General features: G+C 44.5%; 2 protein-coding genes across 6 annotated transcripts in view; one reads left to right on the top strand and one right to left on the bottom strand.

Moving 5' to 3' along the window:
- The window catches only part of LOC108309425 (SAP30 binding protein), a 39632-nt gene extending 32428 nt beyond the window's left edge, over positions 1-7204 (bottom strand). For 2 of the 5 annotated variants that reach the window (XM_017535760.2, XM_037741046.1), the window contains exons 1-3: positions 6842-7085; positions 5707-5816; positions 2811-2858 (exon numbers count right to left, since the gene is read on the bottom strand). In XM_017535760.2, coding sequence (XP_017391249.1) covers positions 2811-2858; positions 5707-5816; positions 6842-6947 — 264 coding nt within the window. In that variant the 5' untranslated portion in view covers positions 6948-7085. Of the gene's footprint in view, positions 1-2810; positions 2859-5706; positions 5817-6841 lie in introns of all 5 variants that reach the window. The other 3 variants (XM_017535762.2, XM_017535761.2, XM_017535763.2) reach the window with 3 other exon arrangements.
- A 508-nt stretch (positions 7205-7712) lies between these two features.
- The window catches only part of RECQL5 (RecQ like helicase 5), a 40286-nt gene continuing 34742 nt past the window's right edge, over positions 7713-13256 (top strand). Inside the window, exons 1-5 of the mRNA XM_017535755.2 lie at positions 7713-7899; positions 8833-8954; positions 10552-11070; positions 11871-11973; positions 12836-12947. Coding sequence (XP_017391244.1) covers positions 7770-7899; positions 8833-8954; positions 10552-11070; positions 11871-11973; positions 12836-12947 — 986 coding nt within the window. The 5' untranslated portion in view covers positions 7713-7769. The remainder of the gene's footprint in view (positions 7900-8832; positions 8955-10551; positions 11071-11870; positions 11974-12835; positions 12948-13256) is intronic.

The raw sequence follows: 13256 nt of genomic DNA, 5'->3' as shown, positions 1-13256 counted from the left end.
AAAAAAAAAAAAAAGAAAGAAACTTCATATGCTTAAAGCAGAATGTTCAAAATTAAGGGTTTCAAATATAAAAAATATTGTTACATATCAATTAAAAAAAATGTAGAACGGGCGTGGTGGCTTATGCCTGTAATCTCAGCACTTTGGGAGGCTGAAGTGAGCAGACCGCTTGAGGCCATGAGTTTGAGACCAACCTGGCCAACATGGTAAAACTGTCTGTATTAAAAATACAAAAAATTAGCTAGGCATGGTGGCTGGCATTTGTAATCCCAGCTACTCAGGAGGTTGAGGCAGGAGAATCACTTGAACCCAGGACGCGGAGGTTGCAGTGAGCGGAGATAGCACCACTGCACTCCAGCCTGAGTGACAGAGCAAGCCTCTGTCTCAATAAGATAATAAAAACAAAATGTAAATGTGCCAGAAAGTTCTGGATTTGGGATACATACTGCTATGTGGAAGGCAGTCTGAGGCCAGCACAAGCAGGAGGATGCCAGGGCCATGACTAAGACAAGAGTATCACAGAAGATTCATGCTGGGGATCATTTCTAGTCCTTAGACACGCCATGAGAACTATTCAAGGCCTGGCAGCCATTGGGGATTGGGGAACATTTAAGTTGGCTCTGTCTAAATCTTCCTCCATCACTCTCCAAAAGAATTAAATCATGTTACTTTGAGGGTTGGATTTTGTGTTCTGATTTCTGAAGGCTCTTCAACAGGAACAGAAATTATTCCATGAAAGACTTTTCATTCCACAAGACTTGAAATACACATGACCTGACATCCGTCAAGGAGCAGGCAGAAATGACAGGGCTGTCCAGCTCTGATGTGGATCAAGAAAGGGGAGCCTGAGCACAAAAGCACTTCAACAATCTTTCCAGCTTCACCTTTTTTGGGTCCTCGACCCTGTTCTTTAGTGACTGCTAGCAGACAGCAGTAAAGTCTGTTTTGTTTTTCATGTGGCCCTCACCCTCACTCACAAAGCCATGTCATTCTCCAAGGATTTGCTGCCTGATCACAGTATTTTAGAAGGGGTGGCTGTTTAGTGTATGTACCCTGCCCTTCAGCCAACTTCCCCAGGAGGCCTTCCAGCCTTAAGCAAAGGCTGCAACTATACCCAGAAAGACTCTGGGATCCACATCCTCCCTTCCCTACACAACTGAAACCCAAACACTTAACAGCTACTCTAGGCTTGTTTTATATGCAGGCTCTAAGTCCTATATACCCTAAACACTAGGACAGATAAGAATACTATCACTACTGAGTGTTTTCATTCTGAAGCCCAAGCAGAGTTGTGACTGACTTTGTACTATGGGGCCACAGGTCTGCCCTATACTATCTTTCCAGTTCTTAGGCCTGGGTTTCGGGTTTTTCACTCAGCATGGAAAGTAGGTTGCATTTACAGTTTTTAGGGGTTCTTTTTTTTTTTCCTGCTTGCTGGTGCCAAAACTTACTTTCTTGGTAAAACACATTCTTATCTTTTTCACTCACAACCTTCCATTATTTATTTTAGCGGCTACACACAGTCTATCCAATCACGGAATCAGCTCAAATATGGAAAAGCTCACACTGTATTTTCAAATATATTACTGTTTTAGATTATAATTGGGCATAAATTTCCTAAATTTTACTAGGTCATCTTGAAAGTTATAACTGGTTTCAAAAGCAGTTTCTTTGCTTTTTTTTTTTTTATTTTTTGAGACAGACTCTCATTATGTCGCCCAGGTTGGAGTGCACTGGCAGATCTTGGCTCACTGCAACCTCCGCCTCATGGGTTCAAGCAATTCTCCTGCCTCAGCCTCCCGAGTAGCTGGGATTACAGGTGTGCAACACCCATCAGCTAATTTTTGTATTTTTAGTAGAGACGGGGTTTTACCATATTGGCCAGGCTGGTCTGAACTCCTGACCTCAAGTGATCCACTCACCTCGGCCACCCAAATTGCTGGGATTATAGGCATTAGCCACTGTGCCCGGCCTCAAAGCAATTTTTTTTTTTCCTCAAAGCAGTTTTTAAATGCAAAATGTGGTCCTTATTCTCCAGGTCTAGAGTGATAGAATTAAGTCGTCTTCTTTGGAGAGTAGGAGTTTGTCTCATAAAGGATGACTCTTCAACAAGTAATTTCTAATGCCCGATGCACAGCATAGCAGTTTAACCAACACAAGGGTGTCTTGTTGTGAAGGATAACCTTCACAACAGATCATTAAGGAGTGTGATAGGAATTGCTGCAAATTACCCTCAGCTGCTACTAGAATGGAACTATGAGAAAAGTTATGCTGTTCCAAAAAAGATCATTCTACACAGCTTGCCCAAAAGTAGATGAGCACACCCTCCAGGAAAATGAGAATTAGACCCACCAACCCCAAGAGCTGGGAGAGGCCTCATTTTGGTCTGACCTTCTTATAGCCTTTTGTTCACTTCTAGATGACTAAAGAGAATCCAAAGCACACGAGGCGGCCCTTACAGCTTCCTGAGTCTAGAAACAGACCAAAAAACCTGCATGGTGGTGACACCATAAAGCCCCATCTGGGATGCAGAATGCAAGTGGGCTATTGGACTCAGCCAGGCCTCTCGCCTTTCTTGTCAGGAAATACGGCACAATCTGAAAGGCTGGAAATCCAGTCTGTCTCAGGATTTGTTCATTCCTGAGTGGTCTTCAGGTTCTTTCTTTATAAAGCTTATTTTATCCCATAAAATGTCCATGCAGTCGCACAGTTTGCCAGTGGGACAGATCTTGACCAGACATACGAACTGAGCCATAATGTTCAAACACCTTGTTTGCATCCAGCCACCCACCACAGCCAACACCAAATACCTTTGGGTCATCAGCCTCAGGTTTTTCAGTCTCTGAATCGTCATCTTCCTACAAGACAAAGAATTTAGAGGATTAAGCTTAAAGGAGCGGGCCTGAGGAGTCTCACATGCATAATTAGGGGCTGGAGCAAACAGCCCATGTACCCAGCTGGGGTCATCCCACCGAGAATCCCTCCCCTACCATATAAGTCAGAACCAGAGAAAGATAAGGGGAAAAAAGAGATATTCTGGGGGCGGGGACAAAAAAGCATCAGCAGCTCAAAGTCAGGTTACTCTAATGGTGAGACAGCCCACATCAATGAAAATGCCCCAATTAAAAATCACAGACATAAAAGTGTGCTTCAGGAAAGAGTAAGATCAGGCCACACAATAAAACAGGCAGTGTGTTTCCACTCAAATATCAGTTACTTCAAACCAGGATTATGAGCCTTCTTTGCTTTTCATATACATATGTACATCAGACTCAGACCTCCCGTAACACTGTTGTTCAACACCAAGTGCCAAGACGTACACACAGCTATATCACAGCACCTCAACCAGCATTTGCACTTACTAACATCAACACAGGAAGGTAGGCATCATGACCAGAGCAAGTGACTTGGGAAAGGCAGGACTAAACGGCAATGCCCAACCTTTCAGAGTCCCAGTTGAGTCGGCTCTGCCTCTACCCAAGTGCTCACAGAACTGCCAATGACCCATTCTACCCAGTCCTGTTCCTTATCCAAATGAGGTCAGCCTGACACAAAGGATCACACATGGTAAGGCATTCTCCAAAGTGAGCCCACCATTCCACTGAACACTAATGTTGATGCTATGAAGGTCAAAGATCAGGAGCAGATGCTGGATCAGCTACCTTATTAGCTGGCGAAATCCATGTCACCTCCACTACCCAGAACATTCCCAATGCACAGAAGCCTTTAACTGAATACCCAACAAAAAATGATTTAATTTGAAACTGTTATTTTCAATGAAGCTACACTTCAGCCCAAACATTACAGAGCACTCCACATATTAATATAAATACCACTCAAGAGACTTGAAGAAACTAGACTGATGATTTGGAGACTTAACTGTCCTGTAAGGTGCCAGTGAGTCCAAGGCTTTAAATGCAATTTCCATAATCATCTTAAAATGAAATCAGTCATGCCAAATAAACAGAGATGGAGCTCAGACAAATACAATCACATTTCAGAATGTCTACAGTAAGATCTGACGAGAGGACTTTACTAAAACATGAAATGAAGCTTTAATATGATGAAAATTCATTCTAAGCAAAGCAAATACGAAACAACACTTAAAAAACACATTATGCAAATGTACTAAAGAAAAGAGTTATGGATGTTAAGCCAGAATGTGGGTATTTCAGAAAAGTCAGAAGAGAAAACAACTTGCAAAACTTTTCTGAATAATTTCAGTCAGCTCTGAATTACCAGTATTAATGGACGGGGCTAAAGGCATGAAAATATCTCCCAAAATGCATAATGTACAAAGCGCATTTGTTTGTTGTGGAAAGAATTTAATGCTAACATTTACATACCAACATGTAACACAAATTTCAAACAAATAATATATTGTGAGTGTTTCAATTAAAACTCTTGCTAAGAAGTCAGATTCGACATCCAGACACAACTCTGCATGTCTTGTGTTATGCACCAGCCTCAATTTAAATTCCGGCTCATGTTGCTCAGGTGATTATGTATCCAAAGCCTTTCTTGTTAATAATTGCACAGGTTCTCCTTCGCCAGCACCTACTAAACTTCAGGCAAGATTTGTGATCAAGAACTAAGGGCACCATGATAAAAAGTGCCAAGTAAAATGTCAAAAAAGAAGTTAAGAAGGCCAGGCATGGTGGCTCATGCCTGTAATCCCAGCACTTTGGGAGGGTGAGGCAGGGGAATCGCTTGAGGCCAGAAGTTTGAGACCAGACTGGGAAACAGTGAAACCCCACCTCCCACAAAAAATTTTTTAAAATATTTAAAAACTTCGCCGGGCATGGTGGCTCATGCCTGTAATGCCAACACTTTGGAAGGCTAAGGCCGGTGGATCACCTGAGGTCAGGAGTTCAAGACCAGCCTGGCCAACATGGTGAAATTCTGTCTCTACTAAAAATACAAAAATCAGCTGGGGATGGTGGCAGGTGCCTGTAATCCCAGCCACTCAGGAGGCTGAGGCAGGAGAATCACTTGAACCTGGGAGGCGGAGGTTGCAGTGAGCCAAGATCACGCCACTGCACTCCATCCCGGGTGACAGAGCAAGACTCGGACTCATTAAAAAAAAAAAAAAAAAAAATTAGCTAGGCATGGTGGCTCCCACCTGTAGTCCCAGCTACTGGGGAGGCTGAGGTGGGAGGATCACTTGAGCCCAGGAGTTCAAGGCCTTAGTGAACTATCGATGATCACACCACTGCACTCCAATTTGGGCAGCAGAGTGAGACCCTGTCTCAAAAGAGAGGAAGAAACAGGTGAAAACTAATTTTCCTTGCTAATCTTGAATAAACTGACAAGATTTGAATGATCCCAACCAAGATTAAAAATAATGCAGAGTTGATTGTAGATATAAATAATAAACCAATTAGGATGAATGCCTGCTATAAATGGAGTAAATCATTTAAATAGGGAAAAATCAACAGAAAATACCAATTGATATCTGGGTTAAATAAAATAATCCACTATCTTTTCCCCCAAATTTCAATTCAAAGATTAATAAAAAATGATCCATGTGAAAATAAATTTTCAAACAGAACTACTGATATCCAACCCAGTTTTTTCCACTAACACCAAACAAGAGGGGAGAAGGGGATGAAGCTAGCCATGAAATGGAACACTGTTGGCACAGTTCCAAAATCTGACAAATGAAATTGTGCTTTCAGTAGCTCTGAATTTGAAAGATTTACCTACCGACTGTCTACTGTTCTCATCCTCTTCTTCTTCATAACCATCTTCATCACCACCTAGACGAGAAAAGTCATCCTCCCCATAGGCATCAGATACCAATCCGCCTTTCTCTTCTGAAAAGTTAAAAATAAATAAAGAAAAAAAAATCAAGAGTTACAATGTAAGAAAAATGTCCAGAGATTTGAGTGGTCAGGACTATCTCTGAAGATACAAGGGGAACCTAAATTTCATGTTAAGTGACCATAGGCCCAGATTTGGCTCTTAAGAAGACCATCATTTAGTGAATAAAATCATTAAAAGGGCAGGGAACAAAACCAAGTACTAAATTCAGTTTCTAATGCTACAAACACGAGATAAACACTATAACGTTTATGGGAAACCACCGGAGAACTTTCTGACTGGAAGAGACCACACAAACCCACAAAACATTAAAGTACCTAACCTAATCCAATCCCCTTCGCTTTCCAGATGAGGAAGCTAAGGTCCAGATGCGTTAGGTAACTTGTTCTCTATTCTACCAAAGAAATCTATTTCCAAATGTGAAACAAACATTGTGCTTCTCAACTTGAGGAGGACATCACCGATAGGTTTTAAAAACTCAGAAAATTGAAGAAAAAATCACCCAGGATCCTTAAAAAGTTCACAAATGCCCACATCCTACCCCAGTTTTACCGAAGTAGATCATTTCACTTTGGCGATCAGATACGTTTATTTTTAAAAGCTCCAAGATGTGTTTAGTGCACATTATTAACTAAAAGTTATAAATTTAACAAACACAATCTTTACCATCTTCCACACATGTTTTATTCATCGCATCGCTCTCCCTCATCAAACGAGCCCAGAGGGAACAGGCAGTGGCTCGGCAGCCGCTCCCGCTTTTTCCATCCCTCTGCCCATCACGATAACCGGCATGGAGACTTTCCGTAAGTTTAGGGAGATTAACCGAAACAATGGGAAGGAGATTCTTCATTCCTAGCACAGAGTCTCTAATGCTCTATCTCACCCAGGACCCCGGACCATTATTCGAGGTGCGGTACTTGGAGCACAATGACCATCTTGTTCCCTCCCGCCCAGCGAAGGGTACAGCATTCCGGGCAGACACCCGATTCCCTTTTTCAGCTTCCCACTTGGGCCTCACCAGCCGCGCTGCCCACCGCCTCGATTCCAGTCTCGCCATCAGACTCGGGCTCTGAATCTTCCGCGTAAACTGCCAGAGATGACAGAACATTCCTCTTCCCCGCCATCTTATTCCCACATCCCCGGCGCGGCTCACGCCTATGACTCGAAGACGGCGACTTCCGGCCGGAAAGGCAATTTCTTTCAGATCCCAGGAGATCCCGCGCCAGACTGAAAACCAATCAAAACGGCAGTTTCCAGCGCTTGGCTCCGCCCTCGTGGTAACGCTCGCGGTACATCATCACTGCGCGACGGATGTAAGATTGTGGGGGTTCTAGCAAAAGCTGAGTTCCCAGCGTTTTGGCTTCTCAGAGTTGGGGTTATGTATAGAGGTCTTCGAATAGTTCCGGAACCAGCCGGCGGCAGCGGCCCAGTAGGGGCCTTTTATTCCTGGGCGGACCACGACCGGCCCTAATTATCTTAGGGTGAAGAGAGGGAGGCGTCGGCCAGCCAAAAGAGAAAATTGCGGATCTTGGGCTCAGGAATAAGGGAGAAGGGGGTCGGGGTCCCGGGGTGGAAGAGCGGACGTCGTGGTTGCGCCTAGAGAAGAAGAAGCAGGTGGATCTTAGAAAAACAGTTCCCCGTTCTCCAAACTGTTCTGAAGACATTTGTGTTTCTTCTGTTGATCTTATTTCTAGATCTGTGCTATACCGTGGCTTGAGTGTTCAATGTTTTTATATTAGTTGAGCGTAAAAGTGGAGATGTTAATTACCCAGGAATGTATTGCTTGAGTCAATTCATCTTCAACTTTATTACTTAAAAATAACATTTAAGTGTAATATAGGAAGTTTTTACTCAGAAAAAGCTGCATTTTTAAAGCAAAACAGAGGGTTCTCGTGGCAACCTTTTACCACCTTTGCCTTAATCTTTGGCCACTGTTCTTGGCTAAGATGAGCACCCACCATACCTCCTTTCCTTTTGACCCTGAGCGGCGAGTCCGGAGTACGTTGAAGAAGGTCTTTGGGTTTGACTCTTTTAAGACGCCTTTACAGGAGAGTGCGACCATGGCTGTAGTAAAAGGTAACATTACCAAGCTACCTTCCTTTAAATTCATGCTGGCTATACCATAACACTATGGCAGAACACCCTCCTCCTGACCCTTCGTACCGTCTCACCTTTGGTCCATAATTGGGTTTGGAAATCTATTAGAGTTGTCATCCGAAGCTTGTAGTTTTGGTTATTTGTTTTAATTAGAGATGGGGTCTCGCCGTGTTGCCCAGACTGGTCTCCAAATTCTGGGCTCAGGCAGTCCTCCCACCTCGGCCTCCCGATGTGCTGGGATTACGGCATGAACCATCACGCCTGGCCCAAAGTTTGTAGTTTTAATGGCAGAACCACCCAGCTGTTCTATATTTCATAGCCAGATCTACACATGGTCTTTGAAAAACAGTTTAGATTCCCATTATTGTTTGTCTGTACACACGAACAGCAGCAGTGAGGGTGGCAGGAATAATTTAGTCACTGGCCTTGTAGAGAATTCCCTCGTGGAAAATTGAGTGGCCTGGGTCCCAGATAAAGAAAGAGTTATAAACCTGAGATTTGGTGACAAATGAAAGTTGCCAAGAGGCGAGCAGCAATGTAATATTAATGATACATGTTTAAACAAAAGCCCTCTAAGGAATGGCCTTCTATGTCTACACAGGTGTGCCCACTCATCTAGCAGTACTCTGCTTCCATGGCTGTTTAGTTCAATAATTTATATCGCAGCAGACTCAGACTTCTTAAATCTTGTTTTTATTATCATTACTAGAAATGGTTTGTGTACTTACCCAAATTCCCCAGGATCTCTGCCTATTTTTATAGAAAGGACAGGAGGGGAATTAGCATTACAATGAGACCCTCCTATGTAGCAGACACTCTGCTAGGTGCTTTTCCTATATTCTCATTTAATTTTCAACAACCTCAATGAAAAGGCAGGAAGCACTGAGATATTGTTGTCTTGTATTTTTGCAGGTAACAAGGACGTCTTTGTATGCATGCCCACAGGGGCAGGAAAATCCCTGTGCTATCAGCTACCTGCACTGTTGGCCAAGGGCATCACCATTGTAGTCTCTCCTCTCATTGCGTTGATTCAGGTGAGGCTTGGGGCAATAAAGATGGTAGCCCAAAAAGATTCGGGGAAGGTGTTTTGAGGCTGGAAATTTCACTTCTCTATTGGTCTTTTGCCTCTTCTTTTCTTTTTTTTTCTTTGCGTCTCACTCTGCCGCCCAGGCTGAAGTGCAGTGGCGCAATCTCAGTTCACTTTGCCTCCTGGGTTCAAGCAATTCTTGTGCCTCAGCCCCCCAAGTAGCTGGGATTACAGGCATATGCCACTATGCCTGGCTAATTTTTGTATTTTTAGTAGAGATGAGGTTTCACCATGTTGGCCAGGTTGGTCTCAGACTCCTGACTTCAAGTCATCTGCCTGCCTCGGCCTCCCGAAGTGCTGGGATTACCGGCATAAACTACCACACCCGGCCCTGCCTCTTACTTTTTATGATTTGCCTATCTCATTCTCTATATTGGGTTTCTGTGTTTCCCCAGTGTAGCGTTCTCCACTGGTGCATATCACTCTAGGGGGTTACGAATGACTCCTCTGAGGTCCCTCACCCTTCTTTATTATTTTTTTTGTCCAGAGGAGTATGAAACTGTATTTGTACACACATATACACTCAGTCTCATGTGTACACACACGTGCACTCATGATGCTGGGTAGAAGTTGCAGATGGATAGATAATTAGGTTGACATGGAGAAATCCAGTGTCCTGCTTATTTTGGTAAGGGCACAGTATGAAACAGAAAAAAAGATGAGAAACTGGCTAGAGCCTTGTTAAAAGCCGCTCTACAGGTGTTCTGACTATTTAAGGCCTGCAGATGGGCTGGTAGAATCGGAATTGAGGAAGTGTGGCTGTGTGGGTAAGAGCCATCCACCATGGAGAAAGGTAGAGAGGAAAAAACAGTAATAGCTTGGTGGATGTTCACCAGGTCCTAGGCTTTGTGCTTTGTGCATTACATACATTAATTTCATCTCTGAGATGTAAATTTTAATTTAGACAACAATTCTATTAGATAGAATTGTATATATTGTTCAGAGGGTAAGAAACAGTGACTGGGCATGTGGCAATTAAGTGAGCTAGGATTAAATCTAGGTCTGTTTGACCTCAGAACCTGTCCTCTAAACCACTTCACCTTCCATACAGGCTGAGCATCCCTAATGCCAAAATCTGAAACCTGAAATGCTCCGAAATCCAGAAAATTTTGTTGCTGATATGACACCGCAAGTGGAAAATTCCATACCTTTCTGACTTCATGTGATGGGTTGCAGTCAAAACTCTTTTTTCATGCCCAAAATCATGAAAAATATTATATAAAATTACATCTAGGTTATATGTATAAGGTATATATGAGAGAAAAAATGAATTTCGTTTAGACATGGGTCTCATCCTCAAGATATCTCATTATGTATGTGCAATCTGCAAATATTCCCAAATCCAGAAATATCTGAAACCTAGTACACTTTTGGTTCCAAGCATTTGGGTTAAGGAATATTTAACCTATACTACTACTATGCAAAGAGAAGGCATATTGGAGAATGGGGGGAGGACAATTTATGACTAGGAAATCCTCTAGGGACTTGAAGTGATGTTTACCTGAGTCCTGAAGGCCAATTATAGCCCCTTTCTCTTCTCTTAGGACCAAGTGGACCACTTGCTAGCCCTAAAGGTACGAGTAAGTTCCCTGAACTCGAAGCTGTCTGCACAGGAAAGGAAGGAGCTGCTTGCTGACCTGGAGCAAGAAAAGCCCCAGACCAAGATTCTGTATATCACCCCGGAAATGGCGGCTTCATCCTCCTTCCAGCCCACCCTGAACTCCCTGGTGTCCCGCCACCTGCTGTCTTACTTGGTGGTGGATGAAGCTCATTGTGTTTCCCAATGGGGGCATGACTTTCGTCCTGACTACTTGCGTCTGGGTGCCCTGCACTCCCGCCTAGGACGTGCCCCATGTGTGGCTCTGACTGCCACAGCCACCCCACAGGTCCAAGAGGACGTGTTTGCTGCCCTGCACCTGAAGCAACCAGTTGCCATCTTCAAGACTCCCTGCTTCCGGGCCAATCTCTTCTATGATGTGCAATTCAAGGAACTGATTTCTGATCCCTATGGGAACCTGAAGGACTTCTGCCTTAAGGCGCTGGGACAGAAGGCTGATAAAGGGGTGAGGCGCTGAGGGCCAAGCAGCTGCTAGAGCAGTGGGGTGCAATATGGAGATGGAGATGGGTCTTCTAAGACCTTTGCTTTTTCTAGCTTCCTCAGCCAAGCTTCTTAAAACTCATGCACAAAGATAGTTGTCCCTTTGGTTTCCTGGCATTGTCCTTCTTACTGGGGTTCCCTTGTCCTGGATCCTTCTATGGAAAGCAAGCAGCCAGCCCCTCTGTGTGAGGCCTCTGCAGACCCATGCAGAATTTGAGAGGAGGAGCCAGAGAAGTTAAATACGTTGAGTTTTGAGCAACTTTGGGCCTGCTTTTTAAATTTTTAAATTGAAACATTCATAGGTAATAAGGATTACCTGTAATCTGTTGCCCAGGCTGGAATGCAGTGGTGTGATCATAGCTTACTGCAGCCTCTAACTCCTGGCCACAAGTGGTCTTCCCGCTTCTGCCTCCTAAGTAGCTGGGACCACAGGAGTGTACCACCATGGCCAGCTAATTAAAAAATATTTTTTTGTAGACGTGGGATCTTTCTATGTTGCCCAGGCTGGTCTCTAACTCCTAGCCTCAAGTGATCCCCCCACCTTGCCCTCCCAAATTACTGGGATTGCAGGTATGAGCCATTGCAGCCAGTCTGGTCCTGCTTTATATAAAGTGGCAGAGCCTCGCTGGGTGTCCTGCCTCAGAGGGGACTGTGAAGCTGACGAGGGAAGGAACACATAGCTTCTTTTAGAGCAGGGTACACTACCATTGGGCCGATTGTTCTGTTCTTGCCATGCTTATTTTCTTCCTGCATCTCCCCATTTAGTTGTCTGGCTGCGGCATTGTCTACTGCAGGACTAGAGAGGCTTGTGAACAGCTGGCCATAGAGCTCAGCTGCAGGGGTGTGAACGCCAAGGCTTACCATGCAGGTAAGGGGCGCCCAAGGCCACGTGGGTCTCTTCACCCTCAGAGGCTTCTCAGCAGGTCTCTTGTTCTTTACAGATCCTGATTATCAGGTGACCCACCGTCTTATCGCAGATACTCAGGCAGAGCTAAAGTGATTCACTTAAAGCCCCCAAAAGGAGTCTAGACATGAATGAAGTCTAAAATGAGAATTGTGACTCCTGAGTTCTTACTGTGTGCCTACCCAGCAGCAGGTGATGAGGTTTTTTGTTTTTTTGTTTTTGTTTTTGTTTTTGTTTTGAGATGGAGTTTTCACTCTTGTTGCCCAGGCTGGACTGCAATGGCATCATCTTGGCTCACCGCAACCTCCACTTCCCGAGTTCAAGCAATTCTCCCGCCTCAGCCTCCCAAGTAGCTGGGATTACAGGCATGCACCACCATGCCCAGCTAATTTTGTATTTTTAGTTCGAGACTAGCCTCCATGTTGGTTAGGCTAGTCTCGAACTCTCAACCTCAGGTGATCTACCTGCCTCAGCCTCCCAAGTGCTGAGATTATAGGCGTGAGACACTGTGCCTGACCTGGTAATGAGTTTTTGCAAGCCCAGGTAATAGTGTTGTAGGAAGAGCAAAGGCTTTGGAGGCCAACAGGTTTGGGTTTGAATCATGGCCCCGACCTTAACCGAATGCTCCGTGCCACACATGGACTAGGGTCTTTATGTCTGTCACCTGAGGCTCAGTAAAATTAAGTGCCTTACGTAAGATCAAACAGCTGGGAGGTGAAGGATTCAGGGTTTGTGAAGTGCCTAGCACAGTGTCAAACCCAAAATAGACCTCGGGCAAACCCAAGGGAAATGTGAGTTCCCTTCTCCATCTTTCTCTTTTTTACAGGGCTGAAGGCTTCTGAAAGAACGCTGGTGCAGAACGAGTGGATGGAGGAGAAGGTCCCTGTAATTGTTGCAACCATTAGTTTTGGGATGGGAGTGGATAAAGCCAACGTCAGGTGAGCTTTGGTTCTTGCCCTGCCTTCCTGGTCTGGTCCTGGCTCAGGGTGGATTGCCTGGTGCTATGTCCAAAGGACCAGGTCCATGTGCTCCTTCGAGGGCCAGAGGAGAAGGAAGTTTCAGGAGATAGTCCTTAGAACACAGCTTGAATGTGGACAGTTCTCGTGTGGCCTGCTCCCAGGTGACTGCACAGTGCGGTTCTGCCACCCTCAGGATGGGGCAGTATGCAGTTCATCAGGCTTGTCCTTACACACAGCCTGGTTCGCCCACATCTCAGTAGGCAGATCCTGCGAGGATGTGGGAATAAA

This window comes from Cebus imitator, unplaced genomic scaffold (assembly GCF_001604975.1).
Source record: "Cebus imitator isolate Cc_AM_T3 unplaced genomic scaffold, Cebus_imitator-1.0 Scaffold93, whole genome shotgun sequence".
Classification (NCBI taxonomy): domain Eukaryota; kingdom Metazoa; phylum Chordata; class Mammalia; order Primates; family Cebidae; genus Cebus; species Cebus imitator.
Note: the sequence above shows the minus strand (reverse complement) of the source record. Positions and strands in the feature narration are given on the sequence as shown.